The 20,261-nt window shown below is 45.6% G+C and overlaps 1 protein-coding gene across 1 annotated transcript; it reads right to left on the minus strand.

The window, feature by feature from the left end:
- Window positions 1–940: 940 nt before the first annotated feature.
- cep152 (centrosomal protein 152) lies at window positions 941–18,746 on the minus strand. The gene is made up of 28 exons (XM_018765005.2): window positions 18,634–18,746; window positions 16,391–16,512; window positions 13,208–13,317; window positions 12,368–12,434; window positions 11,798–12,076; window positions 11,484–11,646; window positions 11,199–11,339; window positions 10,922–11,061; window positions 10,037–10,237; window positions 9,517–9,664; window positions 8,975–9,066; window positions 8,700–8,863; window positions 8,217–8,430; window positions 7,930–8,040; window positions 7,487–7,617; window positions 7,122–7,250; window positions 6,876–7,011; window positions 6,577–6,768; window positions 6,152–6,418; window positions 5,723–5,854; window positions 5,019–5,624; window positions 4,849–4,924; window positions 3,920–4,084; window positions 3,719–3,809; window positions 3,527–3,624; window positions 3,032–3,188; window positions 2,734–2,840; window positions 941–2,034 (listed from the first exon to the last, which is right to left on the minus strand). Exons 2-28 carry the CDS (start codon window positions 16,478–16,480, stop codon window positions 1,142–1,144), a joined length of 5,100 nt encoding a protein of 1,699 aa, XP_018620521.2. The 5' UTR covers window positions 16,481–16,512; window positions 18,634–18,746; the 3' UTR covers window positions 941–1,141.
- Window positions 18,747–20,261: the final 1,515 nt, after the last annotated feature.

Below are 20,261 nucleotides of genomic sequence, written 5' to 3' on the forward strand. Positions count from 1 at the left end.
TCACAGGACTCAAGGTTCACCTTAGCTGTGGTGAGAGCACTGACTGGCTGAGAAAGCACCCAACGCCTGCCAAAGCAACGTTCTGATGGGTCATACAACCTTCCAAACTGCCTGCTCTTTGGCAACTTCCCATCTTTGTGACTTTTAGGTCAATGAGCAGTCTTATTTTCACAGCTCAAGGCTTGAGAGTTCAAGTGCAGCCCTAGCTGTATTTTGCAGATATAATTAGATGTTAAACGGCCTCCTCATAGTTGCTTGAATTTGCTCACATCTTCTGTTCAGCTGGACTGGCGAGTCTGAATTGCCAGGTGTGATGCTGAGTGAATGTGTACACTTGAGTCCAGCTATGAACTTGGCTTCTTGTCGAACCTTTGTAGTCTATGCCTAGGTAGGCACAGACTACAAAGGTTGGACAAGAAGCTGAGCCAAAATACAGCTGAGGCTGCATTTGAGCTCTCAAGTCTTGAGCTGTGAAAACAAGACTGCTCATTGTCCTAACTAAATTATTGAAACTGGTTGGAGGGGACAGCCTTAAAAAGAGCATTTCTTTCAAATGGACTGGAATGTCTAAACAGTCATATGAATGAACAGTTGAACCGGTTCTGCCAGAGCCCAGGACTTCCAATGCTATTGCAACAAATCCCAAACAGGCCCTTAAAATATAATGCTGCCAGAGAGCTCTGCTTGTCGTCATCAAGCTGGTTTCAAATGCCTATGGGATGCTGTGGTGTTCAAAATGTGAAGCAGACAAAAAAAAAAAAAAAGGAACCCCTTTTGTTAACGTGGCCTTGAAAGTAATTTCTTGAGAGTTACAGTTAATGCAGTGTTAGGCACAGGTTTTAGAGCAACTAGAAGGAAAATTCTTTAACAAAGTGAAAAATTTATTTGATACATTAAAAAAAATTATATATTGTATATATGGATTGCACATTTAGCAGGGTACAGAAAGTTAGATCAGAAATACATTAACACATTCACAGTACAACCAAAGGGACAAACTAGCACCAGTGCATTCAAAAACAGGGAATAAATACCAAGTCCTAATGAAGGCTTAGCACAATGCAGAAGAAATAAACAGATGCTTATGATGAGACAAACTGTCTGCATCTCTCCGTGCCCAGGGCTCATTCCCCGTCTCTGTTTACTTGGGTAGCAGGGAAAGAGGGCTATCAAATCCACTGTCCTGCTGACAGGCTTTCATTTCAGGGAACAAACTCTTGGAACAGAGTCTTCGCAGTCCGGCTCCCTCGGACCCAGGAATCGGATCTCGGGCCTTAGTCACGTTTGTGTCCTGTGCCCCCTCTCGAGAGGCAGAAGGCGGCGGCTTTACTTTAGCTTTGTTCGGCACTTCTGGCAGCTTCCTGTAGGTGCTCCAGCTTCCGTAACGAGACAAGTCGTCATCTGTGTCATCATCAGTTTCAGAAACGGAAATAAATGAAGGGACAGGAAATGCGGAGGCATTACGAAGCTCCGATTGGCCATTTGGAAAAGCAGATGTGCGGTTCTGGTGGTCTAAATATGGTTCAGAACCAACAAAATTCCAGTTGCTCCACCCACCATCCTTAACTGGAGTCTCTTTAATCAGAAAAGGTTTGACTGCAGATTTTGTACTTAAGTGGTCACTGGCTTCCCTCACATATAACTCCCTGCTTTGGGTCCTCAAGGTCACATGGACCTGCCCCTCATCAGTAACCCCACCCACTGGCAAGAGGGATTTCCCATTTCCCACTGGCGTGAGTGAAAGGGACTGGGCCGGCTTTGGTGGAGCTTGAGAAGGAGCATCCTGCTGTACTTTCCTCTTGTCAGACATACTGGAATCTCGAGATGTTAGAGTTTCACTGGGGCTTTTAGTCCCAGGATGCTCTGCTCCAGGCCTGCTGTCACGATCAATTGAAACCATACTCAATTGTTGCTTCTCAGCAGATGTACTTGTCTGAGTGGCTGCCTGTTGAGGAGATGTGCTCTGGTCTGATGACGAAAGTGAAAGTTTGGCTGCTTTCTCTCCAGCAAGAGTCTCCAACCTCATTGAGCCTGCTGATACAGAAGAAATAATTTGAAACTGATGAAACTCCTCTCCTCTGCACCTCTATAACTGTCTGGTTCGGCTCAGCTACGAAGTCAGACATCAGAAGACTGCAGCGGATAGTTCGGACTGCTGGAAGAATCATCGGCACATCCCCCCCAGCTCTCCAAGAACTGCACTCGTCCAGAGTCAGTAAAAGGGCTAGCAAAATCATTCTAGACCCCTCACATCCAGGCCACTTCCTCTTCGAACCTTTGCCATCTGGCTGGCGCTACAGAGGACCGAGCACCAGGACAGCCAGGCATAAGAAAAGTTTCTTTCCTCAGGCCATCTACCTCATGAACACCTAAATCTCTCCCCTAGAGAGTAAACCGTGCAATACATAATGCTATTTATATTTATAACTATTTATCACATATCTCTTACTCACACTCCCTTGCATTTGTATCTAGTGACTATATTTTTGTATATTGGGTACTTTATATTTTTTAAATATTTTTTATCCCTTGCTCACATACTCTATCTTCTCACCTGTCTTGTCACTGTCATTCTGTCTGTGCTGTGGTAGTTCCTGTCACCAAGACAAATTCCTTGTATGTGCGAACATACTTGGCAATAAAGCTCGTTCTGATTCTGATTCTGAACATACAGTATCATAACTAAAATGGGGGTGGGTGGTGTTAAAATGCAACCAAAAGAAGTGTACTCACTCTGAACAGGACGATTCCTTCCACCTTGTTTCTTTGACACGGGGGTCTCCAACACTTTAGCCATGGTGGCCAGCTTGCTTGCAGCATTTATGATTTTCTTTTCTGCACTGGAAAAGGAAAAATTTGACATGTTTCCAAAATGTGAGCAGGTAATGGAATGAGTTTGGACAACGTAACAAGGGACAAAGTCAGCAAAATTTTGGGAGAGAGCAGCACTGATGTCAGGACTGAAGCAGTATGGGTAAACATTATAGTGTGAGATAAGGCAGATGTTACTGGGGGGGGAGTCCAACCTCACCCTTGGGCCTTGCCTCCATCCTCCAGGAGCTCTTGCAGGCAGGTGAGATAGTACCTGCGCATCTTCCTGGCCGTTTCCTGCCTTTCCCTTAGAACCTCTGTCCGGATCATCTCCGCAGCCCTCGTCTTGCTCTCCTGAATGTAGCGCAGCATGTCGCCTACCCAGCATACCCAAACCGCACCCAAAACATGATTTGCAACCAAGGCCAAAGCTATACTATGGATTTATGGCAAGAGATTCGTAACCACTGCAGCAAAATCTAAACATTTAAGCATACATATTTAATACTAGATACCCCACATTCCCTGGTCACCAATGCAAAGAACCAAAAAAATTAAATGTAAATCAACATTTTCTTTTGCCTAAGGAGGAAACGCAGCTATGGACAATACCCTTGATAAAGTGACAAAGTACGGGGGGGGAGAACAGAAAGAGAAGAAGAAAAAAAAAAAAAAAAAAAAAAAAAAAAAAATTATGCACGAATATCATACTGACTTCTAATTTTTCCAACAGCTTTCATGTATTGTTTCTTCATTTCCTCCAGTCCAGCCTGAAGAGACTGCTGGCTATCTGGGCTGCTGTCTGTCCGATACCTGCCAAGCACACAAACATTAGCCCGGTTGGCAACAAAACCTCTTTGACCCATGTCTACTGTCATTTAAAGCATACATGCGACTGGTCACGTACAGGGAAGGGTGATTGCTGGAAGACCGTTTCACCTCCTCCAGCTTCTTCCGGCTCTCTTCCCGCTCCTTTTGCATTGCATCCTCATGCTCCTCTGAAAGATGAGGCGAGCAGCAGACGTTCAACAACATTCCAACCACGATGAACTTTTAAAAAAAAAAAAAAAAAAAAAAAAAAGCAATCCAGACCTCTAGGCAGGAGTACCTTTGAGTTGCTGCAGAGCAGCCTTGTGGTCGTGCACAGTCTGTTGTAGTTGCCTGCATGCCTTCTCCAGGTGCCTCTTCAGGTCCTTGCACTGCTTCTGCAACTTCTGCAGACTGTCTGCACAACTCTGTCCACATGGCAGTTCGTTGGATTGCAACATGGAGACTGAAAGGAGAGAATGGGCGGAATACACATGATATTTGTCAAACCCTGCAATAGAAAACCATGTCACCTGGGGTAGGAGGGAGGATGAATGCAATTGAGTTGAATTCAACTAATAGTGAGCGCTTGTGTAGTTTTCATGGTAAAGGAGGCTACAGAAGTGCTTTATTGCTGCTTTCTTTGGTGCTTGTCTTTGGAACCCAAACAAGGGGAGAACATGAGAACATCACCCCCTCCCCCGAGCTGAATTCGAACCTACATGCAAACACGCAGCAGAAGCACTGGGATTACTGATAACACTTGGTATGAAGATGTATCTACTCTATTAGTATCATTAGATCAGCAAGCAGTTCAGGTACCAGCCAGAAATGCAGAAGTTAACACCCCCCGACATGTCTTTTCCTAGTCACCTACGAAAGAGCAATTTACTAATTCCAGGAAGAGTTATGCATGCGCAAACTTGGACTGAGTGGGTAATTAATCAGAGGATGGACATTTTTGAAAGAGAGGAGTCATCAGCCGCTCAGATTTATTTAATTAACCCACTGGCTGCAACTGTTAAATTGGATCAGAAGTGCTGCCAGTATAAGGGGTCTTGGAAGCTATTGGTGGAGCAGTGGGGAGGAAGTCTGAATGTTTCCAGCTTTGGTGGCACCCATTCCTTAAACCTCAAACCACCCTTCTTTGCGACCTCCTGCAACTCCACCCCATAGATGAGAAAGATTCCGAGAGTATGTGTGCGTGCTCATGTGCAACAGCTCTTTTACCTCGAATACGATTCAATTCCTTCTTGTGCTGGTCCTCCTGTTCTTTCAGCATGCGAGCCAGCTGGTCCTCACTGCACTGCAGTGACAGGAAGAGGAAACACTCCTGCTGTCATGACATTACTCTGGACACCAGCTACACAGATTGAGCTGAAAGAGAAGGGCAATCCCACCTTTTTCCAGTGCTGCTTGACCTGGTCTACTGCCTGGACAAGCAGGGCCCTGCAGGCTGTCTGCAGATAGGCTCTTAGCCCCCCTGGGCTGGGGGTTGCACAAGGGCTGCTGGATGGCTTCTCCTCGCTTTGGGTCAGCCACCTTGGATCATTTGTAATGAAGTCCTGAATCTCTGCAAGTGTGCTCTGTGCTTCAAGCAGAGCCTCTTCCCGGTGCCGCTTCCTCTCAGCATGGCTTCGGGACTCCTGCTGGGCATTCCACTCCTCCTGCTGGTCTCTGAATAGCTGCTGGAATTCTGCCTCCTTTTGCCGGCTTGCCTCCTCCTTGGCCTGCTTCAGGGCCAGCTCCAGCTTGCAGCGTTGCTCATCCAGGAAGGAGCGGTAGTCCTTCTCATTCTGGGCCTGGATGCGGGAAATCTCCTCCTGCTTGTCCTGGTTCCAGGCCGCCCGGGCTTGTGCCAGTTCAGCCTTCAAGCGGGCTGCCGCCTCCTCCTTGCTCTGCTCCAACTGTTGCTGCAGGAGCCGCACCGCATCCCGCAGCTCTGCTTCTACCACCTCCTGCTCCCTCCTCCACTTCTCCTCTGCAGCTATCAGCACTGAAGCCATCTGGAAGATTGAAAGAGGCCACCTGAGCACTGAACTGCAAGGGTCTCACAGCAAGGGAGTCCCTAACTCGGAGATCCCGCACACACGCTCAACTGTACCTTCTGAGCAGTTTCCTTCTCCTGCCTCCTCTCCCAGTCCTCTCTCTCAGCCTGAAGGCTTGCTTTGTACTCCGGTAGGGAGGTGAGTTCTTGCAGCCAGCATTCACGGGCACTAGAAACGGCGCTCGCCACCTGCAGGGACAAATACCTCATTTCACTACACTGAATGCAGCAGCTACAGTTAATATATTTATGTTACTACCATTGTAAATTTTTCAGTGTGACACAACTTGAGTTAGTATCGTAAATTAACCCGTTTATAAAGTAATATCCCACTAAATACTGAGCAGAAGTAATTTAGATTCAGCATCCTCCTTCTTCCAAGTCTAGTTCCTTGAACGTAGGAGCAGTACAGTGACGAGTAAGAGTAGAAACTGTCCACCATTAATAAAGATCAAATAGCCAAAAAAGGGTGGAGTGCTCATGTACCTTTTGGGTGAGGGCTTCCATGTGTTTCTTGTGAAGGTCCTGCTCCACATGCTGAACTGCCTCCTCTACTATTCTGGCCTGTACTTGTGCTGCCTCTTGTTGCAGGGCAAGCCTCTGAGCAGTCAGCAGGGCTTCCAGCTCTGCCCTGGAATCCAACCCTTCTGTTTGAGTATCCCTCTCCTCAACCATACCATCACGCCTGGTACTGGCTTGTTTGCATCGCTGGGCCCACTGCCTCTCCACTTCCTCCAGAGCAGTCTGCAATACCTGGGACGGGTAAAGCACAGCACATTGTACACCATAAAACACGGTTTTATAAGTCATAATTTGCGCACATTTGTTTATATTTTACATTGACAGGCTCCTTAGTACAGGTTCACTGCAGTAGATATTTATGGACTACAACACTGCTACAGTGATGGTACCTTGCTGTGATCCTCCTCCCACGTAGTCTGGATCAGTGCCACTTGTGCTTCCACCTGGCGCTGGATCTCTGCTCCCCTCTCTTTCAGCCACACTGCCTTGGTGGCAGCAGCAGCTACATGGTGCTGAGCTTCCAAGTTGGCCTTCAGCTGTGCAAGGGCTTGCTCTCGCTCCTTGTCCATTTGGTCTCGTAGCTGAGTGATGGGGATGGCAAGCAAGTGTTAGTGTCGTGAAAATCAGAGCGTGTACTGTAGACAGCAAAACAGAACCACTGATAGCCCAACATAAAATGTCCACAAACCTCTTTCTCAAACTTTGTTCTTTCTTCCATCATCTTGGCTTGCAGGCTCTCCTCCAGAGAGTCCTTCTCTCTGCAGATAGCAATGTAACATTCTTGCACAGCAACCATCTCCTTGTTCAGGTCAGCCAGCTTGAGCCTGCAGAAGAATGCAAAGTACGTATGAAAGCAGTCTCTGACAACTCTGTCATGCTGAGAAAAATGCACCATGATGTCCAAGGGGGAAAGCATAGAGGAACCGTAACTTACTCAAGAAGATGAACCTTTTTCTGGCACTCTGTCTGCAGAGCCTCCATCTGTGCGGAGTGTTCCTCGGCCAGCTCGGTGCGGACGTGGTTCACCACATCATCCCGGAATTGCTGCTGGGTCCTCTCATACCTCCAACAGCCCCCCAAAACACATAAAACAGAGTGGCACAGAATTTTGTTATTCCCATTTATTTTTGTGCCACGATGAGTTATAGTAGATGGCTTATAATTTTACTAAAGGTAAACTGCTGGAACAACTGAGGTTAAGAATAATCTGAAATTATCGCTTGCATACACCAGCACACCTCTTAGCAAACTTGTCAGCCACTGAAACCCTTATGAGATTGTTAGCCCTTCCCTAGCTACCTCTCTGCTGCCTCCTGCTTCTCTTGGTCCAGTTCCTGGATCATCTCCCTCATCTTGGTGCAGAGTTCCCCATTGGCAGCCCTCACCTTCTCTTCGCTCTGCTTCAACTCGCGATTCTGCGACTCTAGTTTCTGGGTGGCGACAGGGCGAAAGGTTATATGAATAAACTAGTAAACAGCACCACCATGGTGATATGTCTGCTACAAATTGCATGGCGCAGGAGACTAATGAAATGTGCCCTGGAGAGAGGCCAAGGAACACCGAGCAGACCTCCTGACATTGCAACACTGGACTGGCATGTGTCATTAAGACAAAACTGCACTGTTTCTTGGGTGCGTCACACCAAACACAATGACATCCAGCCCAACAAGCTAGACTAGAAGGCTAAATAAATCACAGTGCAAAACAAGTACAGAAGCAGTGTTTCTGCCCTGCAGTCTGACCTCCACTCGGTCTTGGAGGAGCTCCTTGTCCTTCCGCAGCTGCTGAAGCTCTTCCTGGTGTGCTGTCATACTGGACACCTCCAGCTGCTTCTCCAGGCTAATCTCCCTCAGCTGTGGTAAGAAACTCAATATCATTTTCTTCCCCTCCCAACCTTCCTTTGGCCGTATTAACAACACATAGCAGTCATACCTTCCTGATTAGATTTAAGATTCACTTTTACAGAAGGCACCTTTTACAGAAGAAGCCTCTGTCACATCAATTTATTATATCCATTCGCACAGCTCACCCTGGAGTCTCGCACACTTCTCTCAGCCTTGTCCAGTTGGTCCTGCAGCTCCTGTGACCTGGCTTGGGTCCGCTGCAGCTCCTCCTGCAACTGGGAGATCTTCTGCCTCTTGGCCTTCAGGCTGCCCAGAAGGCGCTGCAACTCAGCCTTGAGCTCGAAGACCATGTCAGTCCTCGGTAAGGCGTCAGGTGAGGTGCTGGTCGTCACGGGACTGCTAACAGGGGAGGGAGAGGGATATGGTCCATGTCAGACATCTTTACTGAAACTGGATGGGGTTCCTACCTTCATTCACAGTATGGACTTGTTTGGCAACCATCAGATGCCAAATTTTGAATGCACTGAGTCTATAGATGCTTGAAAAGTTTTTTTTTTTTTTTTTAAAAAAAGTCTTAAATCTTAGACTACACAAAGGCAAAAAAGCTGCAAGTATACCAATTAATATAAGCTTTGTAACACTGTAGAATTTGATCTGTATCTGTGTACCTGTGGAAGCGACTATTTTTCCAGTTGACTTTCTTGATGCCCAGTTCTACGTATGAATCGGACAGCTGGTTGTCCCATTCTCCATTGGAGTCCAGCGAAATGACCCCTAATTTGATTGCAGACTCATACAGAGTGACATGCTCCTTCAGCTCAGAGAGTTCTTCCTATATTAAAAAGAAATAAAATAACTGTACCCTGACAGAGGCATTTTCTGCATTACTCTTAGTATTAAACTGAGGAAAGTGAGCGGACACCATAAAGATTTCATGACAGACCTGTAGGGATTTGTTCATGTTCTCACTAATTTTCATTGCTGACTGCACTTGCTGCAATTGCATGTGAAGCTGGTTCATCTCCTGGACACTCCCTGGGACAAAAAGACAGGAGATTTTCATACACTCAAATAGGTGAGTAAGGTGAGTTAGCGCACGGTCATCGCCACGTTCAAATGCTTGATATCAAAAGCGAAGATGTTACCGTTATGATATCATTGCTGATATGCCAGCATGGAGCAGATTCTCTGCTCACATTGTGGCTCAGAAATGATCAGCCAGCTGCCTGTACAAATGTATTTCAAATGCCCAGCTGCAAAAACACAATAGTGGGCACTGACTAAAGCTGGAAACATTAGTTTCCTGGAACACAAAAAAAGCAACTGTAGTGAATAAAATGGAGCTGGAACAGTTAGGAGTTGGAGAATTTGAGTTTTTCCAGAAAGGCTGTGTTTAGAGCAAACATAATGCAAGAATGACGAGTGTGCATGCATCTCATCCCTGACCCCACACACACACACACACACACACACACACACACACACCTGTATGCAGCAGGCTGGCACACTGCTGCTGGCTCTCATCCAAGCGCTTGGTCAGGGTGTTGATGACTGCTGCTCGCTCCAGTCTCTCTTCTTCCCTCTGCCGTTCCAGCTGCTTCAGCTGCTCCTGAAGTTTGCGGCTCAGCTCCGTCTTACAAGCGATGAGACGGGGTGGGGGGTGCAGAAAACACTCAAATTATGTTCACATATCCATTAATTTACTCCACTTTCTTCTCAGACAGACTTGGCCAGTATTAAGCTTTGGAAGAACTGTTTCCTACAATGCTTCAGCTAAAACGTAAATAAATCATCATGGCACCCGAAACGTTGCAGAACGGACAAGAGTAGCCCTCCTTTACTAGACACATTCAGCTGTGTCTTTAAATGGAGATTGCCATCTAATGGAATGTCCATTCTGTTCCCTAACCAGGGCTCGAGAGCCACTTTGTGGTAAATGAGGAGCAAATTCCATGGCACCCTCACCCGCAGAGGTGTTTGATCAGATACGCATGTTGATCCTCACCTGTTCCTCCAGCGCCTGCACCTGTGTGTCCAGCTTCTGCTGCAGGACCAGAATTTTGGCCTCGTGCTGTTCGCGGATGGCCACTAGATCACGTTCGTGCTGCTGCCTCGCACGGGACAACGTCTCTGAGCGACACAGCTCCGCAATCTGCTGCTTCAAGCTGTCCACCGCTGCCTCGGCAGCCTGCAGCTTCTTCCCACTCTAGACACGCATAGGTCCAATTACCTTTACGTTTATATTCATTTAGCTGATGCTTTTCTTTCAAGCGACACACAACTCAGAACACAGAAGTGCATTTCACCAACATACAGACCAGTACAGATGAAGACACATGATTCTTGAAGTGCAGTTAAGTTCAAATCCAAATTTAAGCAAAATGCACACAAGTAATTGCATAAAGAACTGGTAGAGAGTACAATTTTAAACAAATATTGTATTGGAAGTTTACGAAGGAGTGAGATTAGCAGGTTTAGAATATGTGTTTTGAGTCCCTTCTTGAATGTTGAGAGGGATTCAGCAGTTCTGAATAAGAGAGAGAGCTCATTCCATTACACTGGAGTCAGAAATTGCACAATGCACAGAAGCACAGTGGCCGCTCATTCTTCCTTCAACAGGCACGCACTTTAGAGCTCTCAGCATTCATGTACACTCAAGATAGCCTGCAGCGTTGATGCGCCTCGAGTGATATTGTAATGCGAAAATAATCAGTCCAAACTAAAGGAAGGGCTGCAGCAGGCTAGAAAAACAAACTGTTTGGGTGAAAATGTCATTGGTGGCCATCTCTTCAGCTGACGTTTTAAGGATAAAGATGAACAAAGTTTCAACACAGACAGTCTTGCAGTCTATTACAGCTCTTAGCAAAAACAAAAAATGTGGGGAACCAACCTCGCAGTCCTTGTCAGTCAGCGTCTGCACCTGCAGCTGCAGTGCAGAAACCTTGCCTTGTAGCTGGTGCTCTCGCTCCTTAGCCTCCTGGAGCAAGTGGGCAGATTCCTTCAAGCTAACTGCCAGGCCCTCCTTCTCATCTGGAAAGAAAACAAAAAACAATGACAAACAGGCTAAACAAACTGTGGGAAATCAGGACTGTGGGAGCAAGGTCTGGGGTGACGGCTGAAAGGTACTTCTGCCCATCTTTGGCTTTCACCGATCAACTGTTGCCCACCTTTCACAATGGCCAGCTGGTGCTCCATGTACCGCATGTTACGTCTGCAGTCCTCCAGCTTCTTTTCCAGATCCTCAATTTGCCTTAGCTGAGCCTTGTTCAGTATCTGCAGCTGTGCAATCTGCTGCTTATCCGCAGAGTCTGAGGCAACAGGAAGATTTTAAACAGATATTATATGGATTAAATCAGTGTAACATGGTGGTGCCAGATTTCATATTGCCATTTTTAAACAGCACACATCCCTCTCATTTTGTCCCCCGTCTGCTGGGACCAGACGACACTCACTGTGGGCAGAGTCAAGGAACTCCCTCTGCAGCTGGTCAAACCCACCATCTGGACCAACCCCCTCCAGTCTGAACATCTTAGGCTGAGCATCAGGTTGGTATGGATTGAAGGTGACCTTGTACTGAGCCAAATGATCATCCCTTGACGCCTGGCCCTCAAGGACCTACAGCAAAAGAGGATGAGATGAAAATATTAAAAATTAAAGCCATGCTATTGTCATGTTATTAAATGTCATCCGAATATCACACAGTAATACTTTTTACATAAAATTTTTTGTATATACACAACACATTAAATAATAAATTAAACCCCACCTGGACCTGTTTTCTAGAACTGGCTTTATCCACATGGTCCTGGCCATCCCTCTCTGGCTCCGCATGAGGGTACTGTGCAAACTCCCTCTCTACAGCAGACGGGTTTGTGCCCCTCTTGGAGAAAACGTATTCTCCGTGGTCATACATGTAGCCCTGGCGCTGCCCTTGTGGCTGCAACCAAGCGTGATGCTGATTCATGTGTCCATTGAACTGCTCAGTCCCGTGTTCATGGGTGTAGTCTTCATGGTAAGGGGTCTGCACATAGTTACTTTCGCCATTCTGGGGAAGATGAGACAGCTGAGCTTCTGCCATTGAGACTGAAATTACCAGCATATGCATACACAATATTGCATGATTTTATGCAAAGCTGACTACAGAGAGTTGCACGACTCGGTGTCACAGCTTTGCACATGAATATGTTTTACAAAAGTAGTCCAGGTGAAGATCCTTTACTTGGAAGCAATCGAATTTTCAATGTTGGAACTTCCTGGTCACAAATCTCAGGTATTAACCAAATTGAATGAACTTGGCCAATTTTATACTGAGTTTTTCTCCCAAGTTTACACTCACCTCATCAGTGGGGGTGTCACCCTGCAGTTCATTCCACTGAGTGTGCGGATCCCAAGTGTGCTGGGTCCTAGGAGGACAAAAAGAAGCTTGACCTTGGTTTCATTTTGAAAACCCTCTATCAAGGCATGAGAGAATTTTCAGATAATAACCAGTCCCTACATGATAGTTTATATGGCTGGAGGGGGGTGCGGTGGTGCAGCAGGTTTGGCTGGGCCCTGCTCTCTGGTGGGTCTGGGATTCGAGTCCCGCTTGGGGTGCCTTGCGATGGAGTGGCATCCCGTCCTGGGTGTGTCCCCTCCCCCCTTGCGCCTTGTGTTGCCTGGTTAGTCTCCAGTTCGCCACAACTCCGCTCAGGACAAGCAGTTTCAGCCAGTGTGTGTATTATGTGTCTGGGTAATTTTACTAGAGCAATTCAGAATAAGCACCTTACTCAAGGGTAGCTGGGATTTGAACCTGCAACCTTTAGAGCCAAAGGCAGGAGCTCTAACCACTATGTTACAAGCTGCTACTACTTATCCCAAATTACTCCGGTAAGGATTGCCCAGCAGTATGAATGGGTAAATAAAAGTAGCTCAATACATAAAGCTCACATTTGGTGGTTAATCGCTTTGGAGAAGGATGCACAAAAACATGCAAATTAATGAATGTGGTCAGAAAGTTCAAGGATGAATTTGGTCTGTAGCATTATGGACCTTTTAAAATATTTGCCATGTATAATACTGTATTGTACTGCATGTGAAATGTGTGTTAGAGCATAGCTCCAGTGTACTGGCTTGTGTGCAGTTTAAGGTTGGGGTTGAAAACCACTACACTATCAACTGTTCCCCTACTAGGTCTCACCTGTCATCAATGGTGTGGTCTCCACACACAGAGCCATCATGTGCCTGCGAGACATCGTCCCCACTGTCCTCCAGCATGTCATCTGGAAGGTCCGTCAGCAGCTTATGGAGCTACAACAGACAAGGAAGCACTGAACTGTGATGAACAGAGGGATTCAAGTACCTCCAATCACAGGGCTTCACATTCTCATTAGCTTCTCCAATGAGCTCAACTGAGCTATACGGGAGGCACAAGGACACTGATCGCTATCCTATGACGGTGTATCAACATGCTCTGCTGGCAGGTGTGTGTAAGGCACCAAAACAAGAACAACACTTTCACTTACTCTCCACAAGGATCTGCGGATGTGTACAACCACCTCTTCCACCTCTGCGGTCGTGGCATTAGTCTTTACTTCCAGCTGCATTTCGCACATTTTCCTTGACTGTGACGGTTAGCGTTTCCTTCTGATGCAGCGGGGATGATGTTTGCTCATTCAAGATCAAAACACAAGGGTGCTCATTGTTGCTTGACCATCCGGTTAAACAGTAACACCTCACACGCATCCAGATGCAAGCTAGAGAGCCATGCAATGTGCCAGATCCTCCAAGTAAACAGTGCAAAGAACAGACTCTATGTCTTTTAACTAGAGCGGGAACACTGTCAGTGACCAATCGCAGAAACCTTCACAGATGGGGAATTAACTGCAAGTTAGATTTAAAAAAAAAAAAAAAAAAAAAAAAAAAAAAAAAAAAAAAAAAAAACACTTGTCCTAAAATGATCCCCAGCACTTACTAACATATGACCTTCAGTACAGTATGAAATTCTCCAGTCAGGATAAGCAGTTTCACACAGAGAAGTCCAAACTTCAGACAAAACCACTTCCATAAGCAAGAATCTTTTTTTGCATTCCTCCATTAGACTGACAGAAACTCCACGGAGGACGGCTGCAGAAGCTGGTTGAAGACGAGTGGAAAAAGGAGTGCTGAGACTTATAGGTTGAAGTACGACACACCCCATGGCATTTCACCTTCACCAATTGCAGAGCATAGAATTCTCAAGGGAAAATTGCTGACGGTGAGTCACAACTAGCTGGTAACCAATAAAAGGAATTCATACACTTATGAGTTAAAAATAAACGAAATAAGCGAGCAAAGTTTCGCTACAACAACGGAAATGAAAAAATGGTTATGGAAGCGACCGCTATTCAACTCCTACCAGTATATATCCATGTTTGTATGACAGTCTTATAGTGGGCTGCTGTTAAGGCATACAAAAACAATTCATGAAAATCTCCACCCAGTCAAAAGGTGAGTTGCGACATCCGAAATACATGGACACTCCACAGCAGGAGTTGTGTAGCCATGGGGTATGGGTCAAGAAACTAACATTAGCAAAATCTGATGATATGAAAAAGAAAAAGAAGCTGGTCTTGTAGACAGTGCTGCAAGCAGGCCCTTCCTCTCCATCAGACTTAAAATCAATCCACTTGCACTACCCCAGACATTGCTTTCTGCCCGCCTGTGCGGTTAACTGTTACCCACATTGTGGAAAACCCGACCGCTCCTCTCTGCCAACAAGCGCTAAGCAAACGGAAGGAATGTGGGAAAACAATGATGCCTCATTGCCTCTCACTCCCCAGCTCGCTTGGTACTAGCTTGCCAGCTGCATCAGAGCATCAGAAACAGCCGTTTCATATCCAGCAGGAATGCTTGATGCTGAAAAGAAGAGAGGGCGCGAAAGACGCCGTGGAGAACAAGCACAGTCTTCATGCAAACGCACTAGTGGGATTCATTCCCAGTAGGTCGAGGTGCACAAGCGGCAAAGCAGGGCCTGAAATATTCACTCATTGAGGGCAAGATGGATTTCAGGCTGACCAAGAGATGGTGATCGAAGATCCAGGTGCAGAGTGTAATATGCCCTCATTCACATTCCACACGTCACCAAGACAGATCCACCCTCTCGCTCTCGCCAATGCAATGTAAACTGGCGGATCCGTGCCAGCACAAGGCACCTCACAACCTCCCAGCCCCATCCCTAAGCCTGGCTTCAGTCCAGCTCTTAAGCCAACACACTGACCTTGATGACAAGAGAGGAAAAAGACACATGCAAATATGCTTGTACGCCAAGCCAGAAAACTGGAAGCATCACCTTAAACAGTTAAAACTCAAGGAAAGCATGAATTGAACTGTACATACAGAAGAGGATCTGGAATGCAATGAGGATCGTATTCCTGAAAACATCTGTCAAAATAACCTGACTTTCAGACATTTGGGCCAAAATCCACTTCAAATAAGTTCGTGCAATAATAGCCTGTTTTCCAAAAACCAACAAAATTAACCTCGATAAATTACAGCACTATTAAAATGTCACTACTGCAATTACAGTCAACAAAAAAAATGTGTAAAGTTTGATTATAAAACCAAAAATCTGAGGAATTCTAAGAATCCTGAAACGGAATACTGAAAAAGTAAGTTCAACAAATATGTATCATGCTTTAAATGCTTTAAATGGATCCCGCGGTACACAAAGGTTTCTCCCACAGTCAATTTACAGTAACACAGCTTCGACATTGTGACACAATGGCACTCTCTTGTGGAGGACACCGTGCAATCACTTGATCTGAATCTGAAAATAAGCTTCATTATTCCAATTTGAACTGGTAAAGTACTTTGCAGGGAAGCACTGGTTACTCTTGACTAAGCACATCGCCTGGTGTTTCTTAGAAACACATCCCATCAACAGCTATAGTTACTTTTTGACCTTGAAAACTACTGGTTTGCAGTAAGCAGTGTGATGGTGTAAGAAGTGTGAGGAACAACAGTCCCAGAGAAGGGGAACTGAGTTTTTTTTGTGACCCAGAGATGTGACATATTTAAAACTGCTAACTGAGAGGACTGAACAGTAAGGCTTGACCTTAGAAACTTTCGGGCAGACAAATGAAGGCGAAGGGTGTAAAAGAAGACTCTCTATTCCCTAATCCTATAATAACTTAGACTTCCATAAGTGTGAGAAAGGCTGATCTCTAAGACACCCAGCCAGAGGCTTGATTTAACATTCAAGCTTGGGAGTACAAGGAAAAAGGAGCCCACAAAAGCCTGTTCAAGGAGCTAAAAGCCAAAGGTGTGTGCTGGCGCAGGTGGTGGTGGTGTCAGGTTCCTGGAAAACAAAGAAAGGCTGTGAATGACAATCCCATCAACGCACCTCCTGCTGCCTCTCGTAGTCCTCCTGGTCATAGTCATCGTCCTCGTCGTGCTGCGTCTGCAGCCCAGCAGCGTCAAAATCCAGGGACATGATGATGGAACTGGGGGGTCGTCGTTCTTGCTCTGCACAGTCCAAAGTTTCAACAATGTTAACCACCCATCAATTTCCTGTTAAATGCATCATTATCAGATTTTCTCATGAGGCAAAAAGTCATATAAAAGATGCTAATGTCAAAAGGCAGCTGCTATCATTCTGGATAGGCTTGCACTGATTGGATTAGAGTTCAGATATTACCTCCTATCCCTGAGCAAGATACTGACCCTGAATTGGTGCAGCAAAATCACCCAGGTCTACAAATGATTAAATACTTGCAAGTACATTAAAACTAAGTCACTTTGGAGAAAAGCATCAGCTGAATGAATGAATAACAACAGTACTTAAGGATGTACACTTGATGGCTGTTGGTTCAAGCCAATTTCCATGCCGGTGTGGTATCCTACATTTACACATATATTAATTCATTTAGCAGATGCTTTTCTCCAAAGTGACTTCCAAAGAACTCCATGTAGTGTTATCAACCCACATACCTTATTCACCAAGGTGACTTACACTGGTAGGTACACTACTTACAACAGACCCACTCACTCACTCATCCATACAGTACATCAGTGGAACACACTGTTACTCACACACTATGGGTGAACCTGAACAGCATGTCTTTGGACGTGGGAGGAAACCAGAGCACCGGGAGAACATGCAAGCTCCATGCAGACTGAGTCGGGATCGAACCCACGTGCTCTTGCACCACCCAGATGCTGAGAGACAGCAGCACTACTTGCTGTGCCACCCTTGCTTACTGGAGCAATTTAAGGTAAGTACCTTGCTCAAGGGGACTGCAAGTGGAGGTGGGATTTGAACCTGGGATCTTTGGGTAACCTCTACACTACCAGCTATCCCATGATCACTGATCGTGGCACTTAAACTGAATCATTTTAGTAAAAATACACCACGGTATAAAATTCGGATGGATACATGGGCAGACCGAGAGAGACTAGTATTCACTCCAGGGCGAGTGCAGAAGTGCACTAAGTGCGAAACGATGGAGGAAATCCAAAACAGCAGCACAACACACCTATTGCCAGGGCAACAGCGGTGTCCTGTGTACAACTGGTGTTAACTTGAGCAACACTGTGAGGACGACCCTGCAAACCTCTGCAGCCTCTTTTATTAATATTAAATCCAGACCTTACAAACAACACATACTGACAATTTCATGAAAGAGAACAAAACAGAAAAGGTGAACAGTGCAGCAGCAAAATGAAACAAAGGGTAAAGAGAGGGACAGGGAAAAAGTGATCAATAAACATAAATAAATGAAAGAATAATTAGTTTATCAGAAAAAGTAATTTGTGATGTGCTTTTTTTACTGAAGGGCATTTTTTCTGGACACCCTGTTTTCATAATATTTCCTTCATATCAGGATGTTCTGGCATGATCTGAAGGGTAGTGGCACAGGACATATTCTTACAGAACTGCTTTTTATACACACTGTCTTGTCCCCATTTTACATTTACATTTATTTATTTAGCAAACATTTCTCTCCAAAGCAACTTCCAATGAACTCTATGTATTGTTACCAGCCCACACACCTTATTCACCAAGGTGACTTACACTGCTAGATACACTACTTACACTGGGTCACTCATCCTAGATACAGCACCATTTACCCTGGATTTACTGCACCATTCCTGCGATGCTTCCATACTTCCAGCGCATCTCACACCGAATTTGTGTACAACCTAGAATGAAGGAGTCTCCACAATGATGACTAACGTGACGTCACACCCCCGTTTAATTTGTCGCACTACTACTAAATACGGCTTAACTAACTGTGCTTCGTGTAGCCGGCGGTGGTGAGGCGTTTGACACATTTCGTTGTGCGGCATCATTCTGGCTGTGTCAGCAAATAAAGGGTCTCACATACCAGGATAACAGAGACAATTAATGCATATATATACATATTATTATATGTATAAAAACACCGACATCATGTGTCCAGGATGTTTTACTTCCTCAGGACTCTGCCGCGCTGAGGTAACCTGTGTGGAGCCCGGGCGGAGAGCAGAGAGAGTCCGAAGAGAGAGAGCTCAGAGCCTCAGGCCCCCGGAAACATCCATGGATTAAGAAAATATATTATTATTATTATTATTATTATTATTATTATTCAAAAGAGAGACACTCACCAGCGGTTCGGCCGAGTGAAACAGAGAAACGACTCCCGACCCCGCAGCGAGTTGTCCCACTCGCTTCTCTGGCAGCGATAGCACAGACACTCAGATTAAAGATTATGGAGGTAAATTAATTTCATTATCCGGGTTTTTTTTTTTTTTAATAAAAAAACGTAACAAGTAATTATATTAAGTAGGAAGGAGGGGGGAAAAGGAGAAAGAATGTCCCCATTCGCTTAATAATGTACGATTGTTTTGAAAGATGGCGCCCTACACAGCGGGAAGGACGCCGTCTGCAGATTGGTGGGTAATGTTGAAAGGCGTGGCAGTAAGTAGGCCTGATTTCTCATTGGATACAAGGGGACGGCGCTAGATGATTGGTAGGTTACGTTATAGGCGTGGCCATCTCGAAGGTCTGCAGCAGTGACAGGAATTACACTTCCTGAACGGCTACTTAAGACACTTCCCGCTGTGATTGGTGGGTCTCTTTAAAGGGCGTGGCTAACCGGTGATAAGTTTCGTGAATGGCTCCGGGGAAATATACGATAGGCCGACCTTTTCCTACACCTAATTTTGTGAACTAAAGGACAGACTCAACTAGTTAGTAACCACTAAAGAAACTTTCTCTGAACTTAGTCTAGAGTTACAGTCCAGGCTCACTTCACACTTTTCAATCAGTAATTGTTGAACCTGCTGTTTACAACCAGTTTTCTGCCTTTGTTACCCAGGTGATCATCGAAGGATGATCTCCTTGATGGATACTAGTCTGGATTCAAGAGGGCCATTCCACCGAGACTGCCTTCCTCGCAGTATCGGAAGCTCTCCGGTTGGGTAGAGCTACCACCCTTCCTCTGGGTTCTCATTCTCCTTGACTCCTCTAGAGAATCTGACACTGTCCATCAGACCCTTCTTTCCTCTGTAGAACAGCCTGAAATTGGAAGATCACCACAGAAATGAAGGAAAAGGTAAATTCTTACCGGGAAGCTCGGAGCAGTTCCCTCTTCTTCTGAGCCTCACTCAGCTGGGGTTCCTCAGAGCTCAGTGCTGAGCCCCCTGCTCTTCCACATCTACACTGCTTTCCTTGACTCTGTCATTGCCTCTCATGGACTCTTCTCACTGCTATGCTGGTGATATCCAGTCCCCCTTCTCTTTTTCATTAACCACTACAGCTGTATCCTCTCACATCACAATCACCCTCTTAGGTATTTCTGCTCGGATGACTGACTACCACCTACAACTCAATCTTTTCAAGACTGAACTCCTCGATCGTCTAGCAGGTCCAGCCACCTGAGAACAACTTTCTACCAAACTCAATAATTCACTCATTTCACCTCCTTCACAGGTCAAGAGTAACAATTCACTCAAATTATTAAAGTCATAACCTGATCCTACAGATTCCTCCACTATAACATTTGTTGGATCCGCCCATATCTCACAACATGCTCTGCACAGTTTCTGGTCCAGGCAATGGTGATATCCCACTATGACTATTGAAATACCCTCCTGTCTTTTTGGCCTCTGGCATCTAGACTCCAGCTGATCCAGATTTCTACAGCACAAGTTCTGTTAGATCTACCCAAGTGTTCATCTCCACTCCTCTCTGCCCATATGAAGTTCAAGACTCTGTGGCTTATAAAACAGTC

Source organism: Scleropages formosus, chromosome 7 (genome assembly GCF_900964775.1).
Source record: "Scleropages formosus chromosome 7, fSclFor1.1, whole genome shotgun sequence".
NCBI lineage: Eukaryota > Metazoa > Chordata > Actinopteri > Osteoglossiformes > Osteoglossidae > Scleropages > Scleropages formosus.

What these genes read in the sequence shown, in the direction of transcription:
- cep152 (XM_018765005.2), bottom strand. Translation starts at nt 16,480, where the DNA reads ATGTCCCTGGATTTTGACGCTGCTGGGCTGCAGACGCAGCACGACGAG. An exon ending in ACATGAACAAATCCCTACAG is followed by an intron (nt 8,864 to 8,974) that starts GTCTGTCATGAA and finishes TTTTTAATATAG; the next exon opens with GAAGAACTCTCTGAGCTGAA. An exon ending in GGAATTGAATCGTATTCGAG is followed by an intron (nt 4,085 to 4,848) that starts GTAAAAGAGCTG and finishes CTCTCCTTTCAG; the next exon opens with TCTCCATGTTGCAATCCAAC.